Raw genomic sequence first — 20,415 nt, 5'->3', positions numbered from 1 at the left:
CGATGGGTGGTCTGGTTGAGCTTTATCTTTGGGGGGTGTGACTGCCGGCTTTAGGTGTTGAGTGCACGGCGGGCTTGATGCTCACTTGCAAGTTGGAGTGTACATGTATGTGCGCTTACGGGATTCAGGATTGAGGCCCATAAAATTCCATACTCTGCCCCCACTACCTGGCTTCGATACTGCGGCTTTGCTAAATATATTCGCGGGGTCCAAGGCGTTAGAAAGGGGGGATGTCGTGATGTGATGATATACTGATTGTGATTTAATTCCATTGCATTGCATTGAGAAACTCCAAGCTGCTTGGCAGACACAAGCATCGGGTTTCGGGTTTCGAGGTGTTGCAAACGCCCGGTTGTTGGCAGCAATGCTGGAACGGATTCCGGCCGAATTGTCCGACCGGAGTCCGCTACTTATGTTGCTTGTGTAGATACATACCTGATTAGAGTGTCTTAGAGTGAGTCTGGCGGCTTGATAGACAGGCCGGAAGCTCAGGGTTAACATCCTGCAGTGAAACAGACCATGTACCTGATTTGTAAAGTCACCGAGGGAATATAACTATGTGCATGCTGACCACAGATTGTGCTTCCCGAGGGAGGTTCAACAGGTGTTATGTGAACATACCGATCTTGACACGCTGCTGGTAATCAAGAAGCATACCTACCTGTCTGGATAACCACCGCTTGCGTTATTTGTTGCAATGGCCCAGGAAGCGTCCCCGACACGGTCGCTAGGGAAGGGAGAGAAGGAAACCGATGGCCCACCCTCGCCCGACCAGTTACGGACCCCTTCTCTACACGGCTCGAAACATGATGATGCGGAGGCGAGCACTCCCGTCGGCGAGGAAGAGTACAAGCATGAATACCCCGAGGGATTCAGACTCACCCTTATCTTGACGGCGGTCGTTTTGGCCTACTTCTTGGTGTATCTCGACCTCGCCATCATGTCTACGGCAACCCCTTCCATCACATCGGAATTTGACGCCCTCGTGGATATCGGTTGGTACGGCGGCGCCTACCAGCTTGCCAGCGCGGCATTCCAGCCGTTGAGCGGCAAGATCTATACCTACTTCTCTATCAAGGCAAGACTTTAAAAACCAAAACCCGTGGCATCCTCTTCTTTTATTTAATTGTGATATCTGACACCCAACGGCTCAGTGGTGTTTTCTCGCTTTCTTCGTCATCTTCGAGTTGGGATCAGCACTCTGCGGAGCAGCCCAGTCGTCGGTCATGTTCATCGTGGGTCGGGCTATCGCCGGCCTGGGGTGTTCGGGAATCGCCACTGGTACCCTCAGTACCATCGCCGCCGCTCTCCCAACCCGGAGACAGCCGCTCTTCATGGGAGTAAACCTCGGCCTGAGCCAGTTGGGATTAGCAACGGGCCCTATCATCGGAGGCGCCTTCAGCACCAATGTCTCTTGGCGGTGGTGTAAGTCATGTTCCTTCCGCCTTCACCTGCTTTCCTGCCTCCCCAAACTTGAGCCATAAGACTAACTAGGCCGTTGGCCAATGTCCAGGTTTCTACATCAACCTTCCCCTCGGTGCTGTCGTTGGCGCCTGCCTCCTCTTTCAGGACGTCCCCGAACCCAAACGCAAGCCCCCCGCGCGACAGGTCCTTGCCACTGCCATCAAATCCCTGGACTTGGTAGGATTTGCCCTCATCTGCCCGGCCGCCATCATGTTCTTCCTCGGACTTCAGTTCGGTGGAAATCGACACCCCTGGAACAGCTCAACCGTCATTGGTCTTCTGGTTGGGGCCGCCGTGACTTTTGTTGTCTTCCTTTTTTGGGAGTACCGCCAGGGAGATGAAGCCATGGTGCCATTTGCCTTGCTTAGACATCGCGTCATCTGGTCTGCAGCGATAACTCTGTTTTTCATTCTATCTAGCATTCTTGTCGCCGACTACTATCTCGCCATCTACTTCCAGGTGGTCCATGACGACTCCCCGTTGATGAGCGGTGTTCACATGTTACCAGTTACGCTCGGGCTGGTTTGTTTTACCATGATCTCCGGCAGCATGAGTAAGTGGCACCCGGTTTACACATGGCGGCATCGTGTTGGCTGACGGGTGTGACACAACATAGTTGAAGTATTTGGCTACTACATGCCGTGGATCCTGCTGGGAGGCACGTTATCTACTGTCGGCTACGGACTCTTGTCGCGATTAAGTCCCACTACCTCCGTTGGCGCCTGGATCGGATATCAACTGCTTTACGGTATTGGCAGCGGCACGGTATCCGCGGGGGTGAGTCTTCGCCGTGACACGGAGAAACATGCGTATTTACCGGTTTACTGACTGGTTTTACCTGGCACACAGCCCTACATAGCAGTCCAGAACCTTGTTCCTCCAGAACAAATACCTATCGCTATGTCCATCATTATTTTCTCGATGAACATCGGCGCGGCGGCCTCTCTAATCGGTGCGAATGCTATCTTTAGCAATGGCCTCCGCCACGAACTCCAGAAGCGTGTGGCCGCAATCGGTGTTTCCCCGGACCTCATTGTTGACGCCGGGGTTGACGCGGTTCGCTCTGTTGTGTCGGGTCCCGCGCTAGTTGCCGCGCTCGAGGCCTACTGCAAAGCTATCGGCCACGTCATGTATCTCGGGATTGGCACTAGCGCCTGTATCATCGTCTTTGCCTGGGGCCTGGGGTGGAAAGATGTCAGGAAGGTGAAGAAACTGAATGCTATCACTGCGGAGAAATCCCAAGGAACCTCTGGCCTTGACGCCAAAGAGGGCGAATGAGAGAATTAAAAGTGGTTGGTAGGATTCAGCCAAGTTCACAGCGTGGAGAGAGGCCGCGGGAGGGGGGTTACCGAATAATACGAGATTCACAAGGGGGGTATTAGTGAGCAGTGGGAATGTAATAATTAGGTGATTAGAGGAAGGTTCTCGAAGTTTTAAATGATTACCCAGATCAGGTGTCGGATAGGTTTCTCTAGAGAGCGGCGTAAAGGTCGTGTAAAGGAGATGATTGTGTTACCGCTCTCCCTCCCGTCACGGGAGTCCCGTGGCGTACAGTCTTCCTATTACCTAACTTGCCAACCCCTATTTCATGACTTAGTATATCAACCCCGCCCATAATACAAAGAATTAACAATATATTACAAGCTCACGTCGGCCTAGCAAACGGTACCGAGTTCCACTGACCGAAGGACCAACACCAAAGGACCAACACTGGGTGGCCTTTGGCGTGGAGGTGGTGACCGGGGACAGATGTCAATCTCGCTCGCCGAAGCGGAAACCGAGCCGCGCTATGGGCTCGGGTTCCCGGTATTATACGCAGTACATACGCAGTAAGCAGCGGTGGGATGTAGGTAGCCGAGACAAAAGGGCTTCGCCGAATCCGTCAACAGCACCAGAGCCAATCACTGCCAGCGCCACCAGGTGCGAAGCGGGAGGACTGTTGCCGCGATCGGCCAAGACGGGATGGGCAAACTCTTCATCTTGGACAGATCTCCTGTCAAAACTCTAATTCCACCCAATCGATTGTTTCCCCGGCAGTCGGCTAGGTGATTTCGGGCCGGCTTGTGTGTGAACCGAGAGAGCCACCGCGTAGTCAAGCACGGTGTTCATGGGGATATGATGTTGCTCCGAGAACAATATTGCCGTATTCGTGACCACGACACGACATCCGAGGTGGGGGTGCCTGGCTAACAACCGAAACCGCTTTGCGTACGTCGATGGATGTTAAACAGATTCTGGTTGGCCGTCCGTTTTTGCCGTCACTCCCGACGGACAGAGAGGTTTCCGTTGGAGAAGCAAACTGGACTGAATGTCTTGAATTCTACTGGAGCATCATCTTTTCAGAACGCCTACCAACAGGGGTTGGGGGGAGAACGTTGTAATCAAAGCTGCAGGCCTGCCCCCAACCCCCGGCTTTAACCGCACCCACGCTGACCAAGGCAGGTACGTATACAACCGTCAATGTAGAGCTGGTATTTGTTTCAATGATGTGGTGTGATCTCTACCAGGATATGCACTGTGCTACTAGTCTATCGGTGTGTCTCCGGGGAAGACCAGGCAACGATATGGGTCTAACATGCTCTGGCATCAAAAACTGGTCTTATAATGGCCGCCCCTGCCCCTTGCCTAGGATACGCCGTCCTAGGCCGTCTCATCTCGGGCTTCGTAAAGTTTTGAGTCCATCTTGCCATCGCCGCTAACATGGAAGGGAGAGGACTCCGGCAGCAGCCTGGTTTTGCGTGCGAAGAATGCCGGCGACGAAAGGCCCGGTGCGACCGGGGGCGTCCCAAGTGCGGCTTCTGCACCGAGACTGGGACAACGTGCGTGATTGTTAACAAGAGGCAACAGAGGGGTCCTAAAAAGGGGCAACTGAATGCGATGCGATCGCAAATCGGTTCGTTCATTCCGTTCTTGTCATGCGAATAGTGGCGTTTGTGTACCCCCAGTCCCCCACCCCTTTCTATCATACGTTCGCTTGACTGGCTCTCTCGCCGGCCTTTTGCGCTCGATCGCCAAGCGTACCTCGTGTCTACCCTACCGCATGCAAGAAGCCGTTTCACGATGCCAACCTTTTCATCTCTGCAGCGGCCCTTCAATGGCAACTAGAACAGCAATTTGGACCCGACCCCGGCGGTGGGCCGATAATACTGAAGCAAACAACTCCTGAGGAGGAAATAAACCCCCCACGAGCCGACAACCATGCCATGTTCGTGGATGAGGTTACCCACAAGACCGCGTTGGATAGAGAGCCAAACCTTATTCTTAGTAGTGTAACGTCGTCAACGGCTCCGGGTGCAACTACAGCAACGACATTATCATCATCATCAATAACATCAACATGCGCCAGCTCCGAGTCTACTAACAACACCGCTGATATCGCTGCGTGGGCACATTGCATGGATTGGCAGGACCTGGACTGTATCCTTTTGCCGCCAGACGCACCGGAAACAATCCTCATGGACCACCCGGATCGCATCGATGCAGGTCCCGGTTCAATCACTACGCCGTCCGAGCTGACGGACCTCATGCGAGTCGACCTGTGCGGTAGCCAACGCTTTCAATCACAGGGGGCAATCTATGCTAACAGCTTTCATTCAGGGATCAGCTCTATTTTGACCGGGTGCATCCCATCTGCCCCATTATTCACCGAAGTCGCTATTTTGCATGGGCGGCCGAGGAAAGTCCCGGACCAGCCCGGGCCTGCTTACAATCTGCGATGCGTACCATGGCGGCGGCCATGTCGGCTCACTGGGGTGATCTCGCCGACCGCCTCTGTGCCGAGACGCGCCATCTGCTCGAGAGTCACAGCCAGCCGCGAGTCACATCCAAGGATGAAATCCCCCTCGAACACATGCAGGCGTGGCTTCTCCTAGCCTACGCCGAGCTCTTACGAATTGGTGAACACCAGGCCATGCTCACAGCTGGCCGTGCATTCCGGCTCGTACAAATGGCCCGTTTATACGATGTCGATGCCCTCGACGATGGGCAGGCTTCTCCTGTGGCTACTAATCATGAGCCAGACGCGGCCTTTATAAGCACCGAGGAGCGAAGACGCACCTTTTGGCTAGCTTTCACTTTCGACCGCTTCCTCTGCCTACGGAGCGAGTGGCCGTTAACGTTGCAGGAGGAGATGGTAAGCACATCACATCCCATCCTTTGTATCACGGATATTCCTTGTTCTGTTATTGCTTACCACGTCAAGATACGCACGCGGCTGCCAGCGCCAGAGGCAAACTTCCAAAACGGCCAACCAATCCACGTCAATTTCCTACCGGCAGCTACAGCACAGAACGAACCGAGCACTTTATCACCCTTCGCCGAATGCACCGTGCTGGCGGCGCTATACGGACGGTGCCTAGCCCACCGTCGAGCATCACTGAACGACGCCGGGACCAAACCTCGATACGACTTCTGGACCCATCAGGAGTGGCTCGCGGCGGCCGTCGAGAAACGCATCCAGATGCTCGCGCCGTGCGCGGCCGTCGACAACGAGCCCATGGTGCTATTCACGCACCTCCTGGCACAGAGCGCCGTCGTCTTCCTCAGCAACACGGTGCAGCGGGCCTCCTGGCATACCCCCGAGCCGCGCCTTGTGATGGCCGCCTACGAGCGCCGAGCCGCCGTGGCCGCCTTGGAGATTGTGCGTCTGGCCAGGGCTGTGCCGCCGCTCAGCTGCTTCAGGGTCCACCCCTTCTTGCCCGACGCGCTTACCTGCGCGGCCACGTTTTTGTCGGCGCGCTGCAACACGGTGGTTGGTGGCAGCAGTGGCGTGGAGCAGATTCGCCGTGCGCTGAGAGATGTGCAGGTGATCAACAGTTTGGCACGAGAACATTATGAATCGTTAAAGTTGGCTGCATAGACAAGGATAGATTCAAAGGGACTACTGGATGGGGTTTATGGATGGGGAAGGCTTCAAATGTATCTGTAATAGCCTCGCTGTATGTGTTAGGATAGGGTTTATGAGCTCTTTCACGTTCAGGACTGGAGTTGTACGAACTGATAGTCAGGGTCAGGAAGTGATTTTGAACAACGGTAAATAAAATACATCTAGAATGAGCTTACCGCTGTAAAAAGTTCTCTTAGTTCAGCTGTTTTATCCCGAACCCCTTACCTTGTCCTCCCATACAGCAGCAGAGCGGGCCGAGGTGTGTAACTTGTGATCAAACACAACTAGTAGCTCAGTAGGTACCGTACCTGGTGGTATCACATATTCGACGTTTGTACTTCCTCGAAAATGTCCCTCTAACCCAGCCCATCACATCCACAGTTTGTTACCCCCCATGGATACCAGCCTATGTTCCCATCTAGACGTCAGAGTGCCACCAGCGTAAACGGGCGCTAGGAGGAGGAGATGGGCGCAGCTAGCCGGAATCCGACGGAAGAAACGGACTCCACAGCATGCCGCGGAATGTCTCTCTACGCCTCCCCCGAGAGTACCTAGGTAGCTTTCCATGGGGCCGGAGTCCGAGCCCCCTTTGCGGGAATGGTCTCGGCGACCAGGATTTACCCCTCGGGCTTCTGATAATAACGGGCTTACTTACGGACTTGTTCCCCGGACAAACCGCCACCTTCCTTTTTCTTTTTCTCCTACTGGCGTCCGGACTTTCGGATCAAGCCCAGAAAACCGGAGAAAATATTCCAACAAACCTCCACCGGAATTATCTCGCCTCGGCTTTCATCGCAGATATGATTCCCCTGTTGGGCAACTGCTTCGGTAAGAAGGAAAAGTTTGATAGTTACAAGGGCTGCTAGATGTATCTTTCAGCCGCTATCGGTGAAGCTGTGCTGTGCATGAAAGGGTTGCTGGACATATTTGTAGCTTAATGCCAAATAACTGTTACCACATACAGTAACCTACAACACCCGACAAGCCCAATCTACCCCTGCTTGCAAACTGGAAGCCATCTACGACAATCAGCATCATGTCTATTCCTGAGTCCTGCACAGTGCTTGTGGTTGGAGGTGGCCCATCTGGCTCGTACACGGCGGCAGCCCTTGCCCGCGAAGGAACCGATGTTGTCCTGCTCGAGGCCGACACCTTTCCTAGGTACCACATTGGCGAGTCAATGCTTGCCTCGATGCGTCATTTCATCCGCTTTATCGACCTCGAGAAGACTTTTGACAACCACGGCTTCCGTAGAAAGGCATGTTCTAGTCACTAAAAACGTCAGCTGTGAGAATTATGTACTGTCACGTCTAGACTCTAACACTACGCTATCATTGTAGAACGGCGCGGCGTTCAAGCTGAACGATAAGCGAGCAGGGTGTAAAATGCATACCGAAACCTACTCACTTTGGGCTGCCCGCTAACTATCTCCCACAGACACCGACTTCCTTGCCGTCAACGGCCCCAATGGCTATTCCTGGAATGTGATCCGCTCCGAATCGGACAAGTTAATGTTCGACCACGCCGAAAAGAGCGGCGCCCATACCTTTCAGGGTGTCAAGGTCGATTCGGTCCAGTTCGTCCCGGCCCCGGACTTCCCCGTGGATGAGAGAATCTGCAACCCAGGGCGGGCGGTCTCGGCGACCTGGTCGCGCAAGGCGGATGGCGCCACCGGATCGATCAAGTTCGACTACATCGTCGACGCCAGCGGGCGTAACGGCATCATCTCCACCCAGTATCTCAAGAACCGCAAGTTCAACCAGGCTCTCAAGAACCAAGCCAACTGGGGCTATTGGAAAGGCGCTAAGACGTATGCCCCCGGAACGCACATGGAGGGCGCGCCTCTCTTCGAGGCTTTGACGGACCAGAGCGGCTGGTGCTGGGCAATCCCACTCCATGACAATACCCTCTCGGTCGGCATTGTTATGCGACAGGACTTATTGCTCGCGCGTAAGAGAGGGGTGGGCTCGCCGTCCATGATCGAGTTCTATAAGGACTGTTTGACTCTGTCCCCGGAGATCCATGCTAGACTGGCCGAAGCCGAGCTCGTTTCCCCTACCATCAAGGCCGCCTCGGACTGGTCGTATAGCGCCTCGGGGTACGCGGGCCCCAACTTCCGGCTAGTCGGCGACGCGGGATGCTTCATCGACCCCTATTTCAGCTCAGGGGTACATCTTGCGCTGGCCGGTGGCCTTTCAGCCGCCATGACCATCCAGGCGTCCATCCGAGGCGATTGCAGCGAGTTCCAGGCGGCCAAATGCCACTCGGCCAGGGTCGGCGAGAGCTACTCGCGGTTCCTCCTGGTCGTTATGACGGCCCTGAAGCAGATCCGCAGCGGTAACGAGCCGGTGCTGAGCGATTTTGACGAGGACGGTTTTGATAGGGCGTTTTCCTTCTTCCGGCCGAGTATGTTTGCCCATCCATCATCCATCCCCCAAACATAAAAACAAAAAGAAACCTCCACTAACCCCCCACAACAACAGTCATCCAAGGCCTCGCGGACGCCGACGACAGCGGCAAGCTGACGCAAGGCGTAATCTCGCAATCCGTCGAGTTCTGCCTGCACGCGTTCGAGAACATCTCGTCGGAGGCGCGGCAGGGGGTACTGGACAAGCTGGAGCGGGTCAAGGCGGACCCCAACTTGGAGACCAAGGCGGACCTGGAGAAGCTGACCGAGGACGAGCTGGCCATCCTGCGCACCATCCGCGCCCGCCAGATGCTGCGCGGCGAGGAGGCCCTGGACGGCGTCAAGAGCTTCGCGCAGGACGTCATCGACGGCTGGGTGCCGCGCTTGGTGCGTGGCCGCCTGGGCATGGACCGCGTGCGGGGCCAGGTCGCTGCGCCCAAGTATGAGGACAGTGTGTTTGACGTGGGCTTGGCGGATGAGAAGCCTGCTAATGGGCTGGAGCAGAGGCCTGAGGGGGTTGTTCAAGTGTGAAGGGGGGGGCATTGTTGTTGCTGGAATTCGGGGAGGAAGGCGGATCAGTGACTCCATGTCTCCCGCGATGTCTCTTAGTCTGTGGATTACATCTCGGTTGATTAGATAGCAAAAAGCACGATCCGTAGAGAAATCTCAACACCACCAAGACCGTGATTGTGTCCACACAGCACTGCTGCCGCTGGATGATGTGGAGGTTGAAGAGCCCACGGTTGATGTCGTTTCGGACCTGTCACGGCCCTGCATTTGGGTATAGCTCCCCCAAAGCCACGGGAGAGACAGCCTTAGGCCCAATGCCTAATACCACAAAGAAGTTATCAGAATGGCAACAGATGCCGCAACCACTTGTCCGAGGGCCAGGGCACCGTTCCAGTCAAACCCAGCGCCCCGAGAAAGCAAAACGACGAGCCAGACTAGGCCAATACCAAAAACCCCGACCGAAGCCAAATACGGCAGTTCCAGCTTGATCCGATCCATTTGCCAACCGAACACATAATGAAGGGCCCTGATTGGGGTTGTCGCCTTCCAAGGCTTGTTCATTGATGGTATTTCCACTGCATCGCGTCCGCTGTCGTTACGATGTTAGTGACTTTAGTGACATAGCATGAAGGACATAGTAGCGTGTCAAAAGGCCTTACGACTTTGGGTAGATGCAGCTGCCGTGCGTCATGCCAGACAAGGTATCCAAACCGTTTGCACTTGCGGGGTCTCGGGCGCAAGTGGTGAATAAGTAGTGCAATGGTATCCGCCGCAGACGTTCATTGGGCTCCTGTGCCAACATGGACGCCGAAATAGCCTCCTCGTCCGACCATCGGGAGGTGTAACTGTCACTGTCGTAGATTGGGTCCATCTCGGTGGCCTGTTGGCAGTCCTCTTTGGTCTTCTCGATATCTACCGATGTCATCAGACCAAAGTAACGACCATCGTGACCGATCCTGCCATCGAACTGGAACTATCATTGCAGAGTTTCTTAGTTAGTTTCTAGAATATCATCAAACATAAGATTCATTTTTGAACTCACAAGGACCTCGGTGACGCTCACCACACCGTAAAAAGGAAGCCACTTTCTCCACCTCCCAAGATGCTGGAAGCATACTTCAACCATTCTAATGTATACGGCTCTATCGTCCTCGAGGACGGCATCCCAAGGTTGAAGTCGCGTATAAACTGGTATACCCAGTTTCCTCTTAGTTTTGGGGCTCTCCGTAAAGTTGGAAGGTGTGTCAGATGGAGTGTTGGAAGGGGTGTCGGAACGGGGCTTGTCGTCAGGACGATCAGACTCGTCACTCTCGACCCACCTCACTCCGATCATTTTCCTCAAGCGTTTCGATTTCAGACATTGCACTTGAACGGCATATTGTCCCTCTCGAGGATTATCCAGGCAGACGAAACAGACGGTGCCTGGCTTGTCAAGGGGGTTTTTGATATGGGAGGGAAGTGCGACAGGGAGTGACAATACTATTTGCCTGGGTAAGACCTTTGATCGTTCGAGATCAACTGGGTATCGGGCCTCGGGAATCGCCATGATATTGGTAAGGAACAGCCCAGCGAATATGAGAGTAAAGAAACAATTGGTGGTGGTGGCCTGGGACTCTGGGAGGATGGGAGAAGGACTCGCAAGTCGCAAATAAGCCAAGGAAATGAAAAGGTCAAAGTAAAAATTAGCCATGTGCCTGGCTGCCTGCGCGAGGCTCTGGTCAGGCAGCACCGACTGGCCAAAAACGCCCTGCTTCATGCACGTGTATCCTCAGCTGATAATAAATCAAGAATTCAAGCGATCTGAGAGCCTTGCGCACCATAAATCAGTTCCGGGCCTGTTAACCTGAGTCTTGGCACTCGGAGCCGTATGTATGTACATAGAATACATACGTACATACACACACCCTGGAAATGCGGAAAATGGGTTGAGAATTGATAATACAACTAACAATGTCTGCGAAAAGCACAACGTCCAGGTACTGAGATATAGATAACCCAAACTTGTATGGTCTCATTAGACATCTATTATCTGGATGATGATTTCGAGTTATCGGTAACCTAAGTACTTGGCTCCTTGGGTAGGCACAGCGTAATTTACATAGTTTTCAGCCGAAACAAGCGAAACGGTGTGCCAAGACAACAATCTTCGAGTTTCAACAACTTTTATGCTTTCCAAATCAACAATTTTTTTTACCAGCCCCATGCTATGCTCCTGACAGTTTGTGCCCACCGAGAGAAAGCGACGGTCATGTCTAGGGGCCTCATCAATCGATTGTCTCGCAGCGCAACCCCACTCGTCCCATCAGGGCGTCGATCTACTCCAGCCCGAATCCCCCCAGAATCGTACTCGATCTGAGTTCCATCATCATCCATAATTTCTCGCATCAATCTATCAAGTACATTAATTGCCGTCATGTCAACTAGAATCACGCCCCTGCCGCTATCTCAACATGGCTACTTTTCGCCACCACGTCGCTTGCCAGAGCTCCCAAAGACGCGCTCTGCATAATACTGAAAATGGAAATATCCGCCGCGGCCTGCAACATCAACATGTTACGCAGTTCCACCGCCACAAGCGAGTCAACACCGTGCAACGCCGGCGATTTGGCCAGGTCGATATCATCGATGGGGATCATAAAAATGTCCCCTAGCTTGGTGGCGATGGCGTCACCAACCAGTCGTGTCGCTTCGTCAAGGGAACCGGCCTCCTGGAGCTGCGCCGACAACGGCTTGACATCGGCGTCACCAAGCTGCTGGCCCGCCGCCGCCAGGGCACCCGTGGGCCTGCGGTATTTAAGGGGTACGAAGCGGGCATCACGCCCCATCTGAGACTCGCTCGTCGGATCCCACTGCGGCCCGGGTCCCGAGTTGAGGCCCAGAAGGACCTGGGGCTGCTCGAGGGGGTGCAGGACGGCCGCGCCAATGGCCCGCAGTACCGAATCTTCGGGCAGGAGAAGCATCTGGCCGGGCTTGCGAACGCGGTCCGACACGGTGCGAGATTCAGCGACGTAACCGACGCCCCTCACGATGCCAATGTCGATCGACACGGCCGGCAGCCCCGAGCCCTGCCGCCAGTGTGCCAGCGCGTCCTGGTAGGATCCACCGGCTGCGTAGTTGACCTGGCTGGCCAACCCGAGGATACACGACAGCGACGAGAGCATCACGAAGAAGTCGAGCGAGCCACGCTGCGAGAAGTTGGAGTGCAGGTTCCAGCTGCCTGCGACCTTGGGCCGGATCGCTGTTTGCCAGTCGTCGAGCGTCATCTGCTCGAGGATACTGTCTTTGAGGACCATGGCGCCTTGGATGACGCCCCGTATCGGCGGAAGCCCCTCCTCGTTCTTGCATCTATCAAGGGCTCTCGTCAGAGACTGCTCGTTGGCCACGTCGCAGCTGATGGCCACGACGCGGCAGCCCGCCTCGCGTAGCTGCGAGATGAAGATCCCTGAATTCTGCTTGCTGGCATTGCGCGAGAGTAGAATGAGGTTGCGGGCGCCGTGGTCCATCATCCAGTGCGCGATGGATCGCCCAAGGCCTCCCACGCCACCCACGAGCAAGTAAGACGCATCGGGCCGTAGCTTTGGTGCTGGCGCTCGTGGGAGCAATCTGACCTGCTCATCCGGCACGATCGATAGCACAACTTTGCCCGTGTGTTTACCGGTCTGTAACAGCCGGAAAGCCCGCGATACCTGCTGCATGGGGAACACGGTGACCGGATAGATCGGCTCGATCACCTTTCGCCCAGCGAGACGTGCTACCTCGCTGAGAACCCTGTGCGCATGGGTTCCGCGCTCGCGCAGCAACGACATCATGTCTAGGGATGTGAAGGACGCCACCTGCGAGAAGGTGGCCATCTCGAGCAGGCTGTTTCCTTCCAAATCCCGCTTGCCAATCTCCACAAAGTGGCCAAAGGGCGCGAGCACGTCGAAGCCGGCCTGCAACAGCGGGCCAGCCAACGAGTTGAGGACCACATCCACACCGCGCCCCCCTGTAGCCGCCAGGACAGCCGGTGCGAAGGACGCGTCACGGCTGTTGAAGATGCGTTCGGATGGGATCCCGTACTCGCGGGTAAGGAGGTCGCGCTTCTCCTGTGACCCTACGGTAGCATATACCTCGGCGCCGAGGTAGTTCTTGGCTAGCATAATCGCTGCTTGCCCGACGCCTCCCGCGGCGGCGTGGATCAGGACCGACTGGCCGGGTCGGAGGTTCGCAATATCAACAAGACCAACATAGGCGGTGCTGAAGATCATGGGCAAGGACGCGGCGTCGTCGAAGCTCATACCCTCGGGCATGTGTGCGACGCCGTGCCAGCTGACGCGGGCGCGGCTTGCAAATGGACCGAGGAGCAACGCCATCACGCGGTCGCCGACCGCAAAGCCCTGCGCCGCGGCCTCGCTACCCACGCGGGTGATGATGCCGGCGCATTCGAGGCCCATGACGCGCTCGCGGAGCTGGCCCATGGCCACCATTACATCGCGGAAGTTGAGGCCGTACGCCCGCGGCTCGATCTCCACCGTGTCCGCGTCCCCGCTAATGTCTTCGTCGTCATCAACAAATGCCAACGTGTCCAACAGACCCGGGACGCCAGCCTTCAACCGCAGCGGGCGCTGTTCCTGGAAAAGCGGCGCCTCCGGGATGGATTCCGGTACGGTCCAGTCGGGAGCCTCGGGCGTCAGCATCTTATTACGCACTAGGTCCTTGCGTAAGCGCGGGACCAGTATGAGCCCGTCGCGGACCGCGAACTCGTTGTCTACCGGCGCCGGCTCGGCCATGATGGAGTAGACGTCGTCGGCGGTGCCCAGGCTGGCCTGCAGCACGTGGGCGACGGCTGTGATGCCCGACTCGGACCATACTGGCGTGTGCGGATCCAAGTCTAGCGTCCGGAAGTGGCGGCCCACGTATTCGCTCCGCAAGCTGCGCAGAAATCCGGTAACTAGTGCCTTGTTCGGATCCACACACTCGACCGCGGCGCCGCGCGTCACCCAGAGAAGACCCTTGCAGGCCGTTGCCATGGTTTTGATGCTCCGCAGGCTGGCGGCATCGAGCGTGTGGAGCATGGATTGCTCCATCTCGCCCACAAACACGCATATCTTGGTGTCGTATGTCTCTGCCGTGGCGGAAGGCGCCTCTAGGGGTTGGACGGCGGGAAGAGTGCCGCCGGTAATCTTGGCGATGGACTGCCGGAGAGACTGAAGCCAGTTGGAAGGGGGAGGGGTCTTGTCACTGGTGACAACGATTACACTATCCGAGGCCAGCGTGAATTGACGCGGAGAAGCAGTCGCTAACATACTGCTGATGGCGTACATATCGGCATCGTTTTCGTAGTCATGGATCTCGACATCGATGCCGCCGAAGCCGGCACCCTTGAGGACCCTGTCCCACATCGGAATTGATAGCGAAGGGCTGGAATGGCGCTCGGGCTCCTCGCTCAACCACCAGCCTGGCAGCAAACCGAAAATGAAGCCCAGATCGAGTTGGTCATGCGTCGTCTCCATAAGCACAAGTGTGGCGCCCGGCTTCATCAACCTATGCACATGGTCCATGGTGCGAGCCATGCTCTTGGTTGCGTGCAGCACCTGGCAGGCGACGACAATGTCGTAGCTCGCGAGATCGAACCCCTGCGACTCGGGGCTCCGCTCGATATCGAGTTGGTCGAACTCCATAAAGTTGCTCCAGGCGCCAAACTCGTTCCGGGCTGCCTCGAAGAAAGCCGAAGAGACATCAGTGAAGTGCCAAGTGTCGTACAGCGGCCCGGCCTCCTTGTCCGGATCCGACGTCGAGAGGGCGTAACGGGTAGCGCCGCCCGTGCCGGCTCCGATCTCCAAAACTCGCGCACGGGGGTTCTTATGGGCGACGGCCCGTAGCAATGCCGCAAACTGTACGAAGCCCGGCCGGAATCGCAAGGCGTTGGCATAATACTTGTACAACAGTTGGTCCTCCATCATAATCTCGAGCGGCGCCTTTTCGCCTCGCATGACGGACACGAAGTGGGGGCCGAGCCGGCACATCAGCTCGCCATCGACACTCTTGGTGGCTGCCAGCGTCTTGTATCGTTGACGTTTCTGCGCATCGTCACTTACCCAAGTGTGACTATCCGCGCCCAGGCGGCGAGAGGCGGCGGCCTCCAGCGTATCCCGCATCCACGTATGGAACTTGACATGATGCGGCGCAAGGTTAGCCACGTCCTGCTCGGTGAGAGTCTGCAGTGCGTCGTGGCAGAAATACACGCACACCCGCCGCAGCGCCATCAGCACGTCCCAATCGGCGGGATCCAAATCCTTCGATACGCTGAACTTCTTCTTCACGGCGGGCGTCGCGCCCGGTAGACCCAGGGAGAGGGCCACGTCGGGCGCCCAATCGACCTTAACGCAGAGTTCTTTGGTCCAGGGCTGCTTCTCCACGGCCACGCTCTGCCCCAACGACTGGCATACGAAGCCCTGCACCTCGATAACGGCCTCGGCGCCGTCGACGACCGACATGTGGGCCTCGGAACCCTGCGCGTCCTGGCGCGGCGCCCTGGTGTTGCACATGAAGGTGTGGCCGGCCGTCGTGGCCATGTGGCTCGAGACCCAGAGCTTCTGGATCAGCCGCGGCAGCATGGCGCTGTCGTTGCCCGCGCCCGAGCCGGACAGCGCCGCGTACGACGAGATGATGACCGAGTCCAGCGTCGTCGGGTGCACGACGTGTTGGCTGCCGAAGTCGGCCACCTCGATGGTCGTCACGCAGCGCGGTTCCGTGGAGCGGCCGTCCTGCACGATGTTGGTTGTGTTCTGGAACATGGGCCCGTGCTGTATGCCCTTCATGTGCAGCTCAGCGAACAGGTCATCCGGATGCACCCGCCGCGTGTAGCCCAGCTCCCCCAGGAAGCTCTTCGTCCTCGGCGCAGAAGGGGGGACATCAAACTCGACCGTGATCAGCCCCTTGGCATGCTGCGTCCACTGGCTGTCGGCCGTCACGGACAAGACCTCAAACTGCCTCCAGCCGCGAGCTCCGATCGCCTTGTCCTCCACAGGCCGGATCACCGTCTGGATCTCGACCCCTTCGGCATTCTCGGGCACCACCAACGCCCGGAGCAGATCCACATCTCGGAGCCTGTAGCCCGACACATTCCCGCCGCTGCCGTCAATCCACCCCATCTCCACCAACTGCTTCATCCCCTCAATAGCGAGGCACACAAACCCCGCGCCAGGGTACAGGATCTTCCCCTGAAAAACATGATCCCTCAGCCACGGAATCTCCGCCACGCGCACCACCTGGCGCCAACAAGCCGCGTCGGGGTTCGCGCCGGGCTCCATCGCCCCCAACAGCTCATGCGGCTCCTGGCCGCGCTCGCGGGCGGCCTTGCTCTGGCGGGCCTCGGCCCAGTGCCTGGTGCTGTGGTTCCAGGGGTACGGCGGCAGGTCGGTCAGCACGCGCGGCTCGTGCGGCCACCCGGCCCAGGGAAACGCCAGATGCGCCTGGCGGACGGCCGCCGCGCCGCGCCGCAGCAGGCCCAGCGCCGCCGCCCGCAGGTTGTCGTGCGAGTCCTCGTGGCGCACCAGGCAGCCCGCGTAGCTGATGTCGAGGCCCTCGAACTCGGCCTCGGCCAGGATCTCTTTGATGGGCCCGCCGAGCGCCGTGTGCGGGCCGACTTCGAGGATCGTGTCCACGCTCGTGCCGGACTCGTCCATGTCACCGAGCACCATGTCGGTGAAGGCGTCGACGAACTGGACGGGTTGCAGCAGGCTGCCGACCCAGTGCTCGGGGTCGGCGAGCTGGGAGAGTTCGGTGATGCGCCCGCCGGTGACGGGGGAGGAGAAGGCGATGGGGCCTGCTGTGCGGAGGGTTTGTGCTTCGGCCTCGAGGGCTGCGCGGAGCGCCGCGCGGTATGGCTCCGCCCAGGGGGCGCCCTCGGGGATCCCTGCGATGGCTGGGTCCGTCTCGTCTTGGTTGTGTTGGTTGTTGTTGGACAGGGCTTCGCGGAGAGCTTGGCGGTAGGGCTCGGCGATGGGCAGCATGTGGTGGGAGTGGTACCCCGTGTCGACCCTCAGGCGACGGGCGAACACGCCGTCTTCCTTGGCCAGGTCTTCGACTTGCTGCACGGCCGCCTCGTCGCCGGCGATGGTGATGCTGCTGGGGCTGTTGATGCAAGCCACCACCGCCTTCCCGTTGGTGCTCGCGACCCGGTCCAAGAAGCCCTGCGCCGCCTCGGACCCCACCCCGACCGCGACCATGGCTCCCTTCGGCCCGCCCCTGGAAGCGTTCATCAGCGTCTTGTCCGCCGCCATGGCAGAGCGGTAGTACGCAGCCGCCATCGCCTGGCGCAGGGTCAGGGCGCCCACGGCGTAGGCCGCGGCGATCTCGCCCGAGGAGTGGCTGGTGACGGCCGACGGCGAGATGCCCAGGAAGCGAAGCAGGCGCACGAGGGCGATCTGCACGGCGACGCACACGGGGATGCTGAGCGCCGTGGTGTTGACGCGCGTGGTCTCGGCGTCGCGGCCCAGCTCCTCGATGAGCGACCAGTCGGCGCCGAACCCGCGCAGGAAGTGCTCGGCCGCGTAGAGCGTCGACCGGAAGATGGGGAACACATGGATCAGCCCCCGGCCCATGGCGTGCCACTGTGCGCCCTGGCCCGTGAACACCATGCCGATGCGAGGTGCCCGTGAGGGGATGCGCACCGGCTTGAACTGCGGCGCGTCCAGGCTGCGGATGACTTGCTCGAGGTCGTCCGAGTATTTTGCTATGTGCGCGGACACCCAGGAGAAGCGGCTGCGCCGCGTGTTGAGTGTCCAGGACAGGCTCTTCATGAGCGAGAGAATCTCTCCGGCACTCATGTTTGGGTCTTCGAGCTTGCGATTACGCAGGTACTCTTGCGTGTTTCCTACGATGCGCTGGCAGGCCTGTTCGTCGCGGCCGTAGAAGACGAGCACATCGCTTTGGCCCTCGGTCGGGGTGCTGGGCCCCGCCTTGATCGGAGACTGCGTCGTCCATCTCCTAGAGTCTTCCAAGATTACGTGGCTGTTCGTGCCACCGTAGCCGAAGTTGTTCACGGAAGCGCGCCGCGGCTCGCCGCCCGTCTCGGGCCACGGTTCCAGCTCGGTCGCCACCTTGAGACCCCATTCGTCCAGCTTCAACTGCGGGTTGGGCTCTTTGAAGTTGACGCTGGGTGGTATCTGACCCTTCTCCAGGGCTAAGACCACCTTGATAAGCCCCGCCAGCCCCGAGGCCGCTTCAGTATGCCCAATGTTCGTTTTCACTGACCCGATGCGGAGCTTCTCGGTGCGGCCCACGCCCAGCACAGCTGCAATGGCTCGCGCCTCGATTGGGTCACCGGTGGGGGTGCCCGTGCCGTGGGCCTCGAAGTACTGCGTGCCCTGGGGGCTGAGCCCCGCGCGGCGGTAGCACTCGCGGATGAGGGCCTCCTGGGCGGTCTGCGAGGGCGAGGTGATGGTCTCGGTCTTACCGTCCTGGTTCAGGTAGGTGTCGCGGATGACGGCGCGGATGGGGTCCCCCGCGGCCAGGGCGTCGCTGAGCCGCTTGAGGACGACGGTGCCCACCCCTTCGCCCCGGCCGTAGCCGTTGGCGCGCGAGTCGAACGAGTAGGATCGGCCGTCCGGGCCCACCAGGCCTAGAGACGAGAACATCTTGAACATGTCGGCCGCCAGCATCAGGTTGCACCCGCCCACGATGGACATGTCCGCCTCGCGCGTCCGCAGCCCCAACACGGCCTGGTGCAGCGCCACGAGAGCCGTGGAACAGCCCGTGTCGACGGTCATGCTGGGCCCTCGGAGGTCGAAGAAGTGGGAGATGCGGTTCGACGCCATGGCCGCCATGGTGCCGATCAGCAGGAACCGGGGTAGTTTATCCTCGTCCCGCATCAGCCCGTCGTGGTAATCGTGCGAGTAAATGCCCGCGTACACGGACGTCTTGGACCCCGCAACCTGCGACATGCTAAGGCCAGCTGCGAACGCGGTTTGGTTAGTAATTAATAACGCAAATGTTGTGGAGGTGGTAGTAGTGTGCTCGCCTACCATTTTCTAGCGCCTCGTAAGCAGATTCGAGTTGAATCCGATATTGAGGGTCCATCGCCTAGACGGAGCAGAGACATCATCACTCGGTCAGCCTGGCCTGTTCTCACATTGCCCGTGTTCACTCTCCGGGTTTTCTTACCGCCGCAGTCTCAGCCGAGTAGTTGAAGAAAGCGGCGTCGAACAATCCGATGTCCTCTTCTATGAAATGCGCGCCTTTGACATGTGTCTACGTCAACCCTCATTTGTCAGCTTGGCGGCCTAACCCTGTTTTTCTTTTCTCCCTCCCCTTATTCCCGCCCCTGTGGGAAAACTTACCGTGGACAGTTTTTGGGAGTCGGGGTGGTAGACCCCTTTCGGATCAAACCGAGAGGATGGGATCTCGGACCAGGCATCGCGGCCCTCAGCCAGCATCTTCCACAGCTTCTCGGGGTTGGCAGCATCCCCCGCGAATTTGCAGCTCAAGCCGATGATGGCAATGGGCTCGTAGTCCTTGGACCACTCCTGGTTGGCATCCTCGATCATGGTGACTTATGTGGCAGGTTGAACTCGGTGGTTGGGGCCGCGAAAGGTAACGCGTTGAGGGTTAAGAGCGTGCGTGGACCGCTAACTGGAAGGATGTTGGCATTTACAATGGTTGTGGGCATGCTATCATCGTATTGCCGGATATCCAGGTGAGTGCTCTCTACTAGTAGCGTGACGGTGAAACGAGTCCGCCCGGTGCCCCATGTGTTTCCTCTAGATGAACAACCACTTCGGGTGTTGGTCTTGGACCCAGTGTACATAGTATCGCCGTTCGTAGAACCATACCAGCAGAGACTCCGGGCTCGGACAGCGACGGAATATTATCGTAAACAGGGGGGGTGAGAATATACCAACATGATGTCCGTATTTTGCTTTCAACAATAGGACTAGTTCCCGGACTGGCTTCTGCGAGACATTAGGGTTGCACCAACGCCTCCGCAAGGGGGTGAATGGTTGTGCATGCCGGCGGGAGGGAAAGTCCGTCTTACTCCGGGAGAATGTCAACCAATACATTCATTCCCGTTGCCCGAGGCTTGCACGCGCCATGCATGCAACTGGTATCGATACCGATGTTAGCTCTGATCTATGAGTGTGATACGAGTTCATAAACGTAAATGCTC

At 57.8% G+C, this 20,415-nt stretch overlaps 5 protein-coding genes across 5 annotated transcripts; 3 read left to right on the top strand and 2 right to left on the bottom strand.

The window, feature by feature from the left end:
• Positions 1-544: 544 nt before the first annotated feature.
• Positions 545-2,851, top strand: F5144DRAFT_627138 (major facilitator superfamily-domain-containing protein). The gene is made up of 5 exons (XM_066792284.1): positions 545-1,078; positions 1,155-1,425; positions 1,514-2,017; positions 2,081-2,241; positions 2,314-2,851. The coding sequence occupies exons 1-5, from the start codon at positions 698-700 to the stop codon at positions 2,740-2,742; spliced, it is 1,746 nt and encodes a 581-aa protein (XP_066646604.1). The 5' UTR covers positions 545-697; the 3' UTR covers positions 2,743-2,851.
• Positions 2,852-4,182: 1,331 nt separating this feature from the next.
• Positions 4,183-6,491, top strand: F5144DRAFT_505989 (uncharacterized protein). The gene is made up of 4 exons (XM_066786460.1): positions 4,183-4,357; positions 4,549-5,002; positions 5,062-5,596; positions 5,666-6,491. The coding sequence occupies exons 1-4, from the start codon at positions 4,342-4,344 to the stop codon at positions 6,320-6,322; spliced, it is 1,662 nt and encodes a 553-aa protein (XP_066646603.1). The 5' UTR covers positions 4,183-4,341; the 3' UTR covers positions 6,323-6,491.
• An 894-nt stretch (positions 6,492-7,385) lies between these two features.
• F5144DRAFT_485144 (uncharacterized protein) lies at positions 7,386-9,287 on the top strand (the record flags this gene model as incomplete). Its single annotated transcript, XM_066785486.1, has 3 exons — positions 7,386-7,617; positions 7,787-8,755; positions 8,833-9,287. 3 exons carry the CDS (start codon positions 7,386-7,388, stop codon positions 9,285-9,287), a joined length of 1,656 nt encoding a protein of 551 aa, XP_066646602.1.
• Positions 9,288-9,921: 634 nt separating this feature from the next.
• On the bottom strand, positions 9,922-10,392 carry F5144DRAFT_599709 (uncharacterized protein; the record flags this gene model as incomplete). Its single annotated transcript, XM_066791027.1, has 2 exons — positions 9,922-10,239; positions 10,309-10,392. The coding sequence occupies 2 exons, from the start codon at positions 10,390-10,392 to the stop codon at positions 9,922-9,924; spliced, it is 402 nt and encodes a 133-aa protein (XP_066646601.1).
• An 872-nt stretch (positions 10,393-11,264) lies between these two features.
• F5144DRAFT_618689 (uncharacterized protein) lies at positions 11,265-20,192 on the bottom strand. The gene is made up of 25 exons (XM_066791931.1): positions 19,589-20,192; positions 19,413-19,499; positions 19,274-19,331; positions 16,710-19,203; positions 15,632-16,130; positions 15,092-15,463; positions 14,984-15,022; positions 14,697-14,947; positions 14,495-14,666; positions 14,405-14,452; positions 13,913-14,368; positions 13,827-13,876; positions 13,614-13,793; positions 13,484-13,574; positions 13,424-13,453; positions 13,364-13,393; positions 13,291-13,324; positions 13,232-13,251; positions 13,068-13,198; positions 12,875-13,034; positions 12,544-12,841; positions 12,491-12,504; positions 12,386-12,451; positions 12,152-12,355; positions 11,265-12,115 (listed from the first exon to the last, which is right to left on the bottom strand). The coding sequence occupies exons 1-25, from the start codon at positions 19,793-19,795 to the stop codon at positions 11,693-11,695; spliced, it is 6,414 nt and encodes a 2,137-aa protein (XP_066646600.1). The 5' UTR covers positions 19,796-20,192; the 3' UTR covers positions 11,265-11,692.
• Between the last annotated feature and the right edge of the window lie 223 nt (positions 20,193-20,415).

The sequence above is a fragment of the Chaetomium tenue genome, assembly GCF_020726465.1.
Source record: "Chaetomium tenue strain MPI-SDFR-AT-0079 chromosome Unknown F5144scaffold_2, whole genome shotgun sequence".
In the NCBI taxonomy this organism is placed as follows: domain Eukaryota; kingdom Fungi; phylum Ascomycota; class Sordariomycetes; order Sordariales; family Chaetomiaceae; genus Chaetomium; species Chaetomium tenue.
This window is presented reverse-complemented; position numbering and strand designations above follow the sequence as displayed.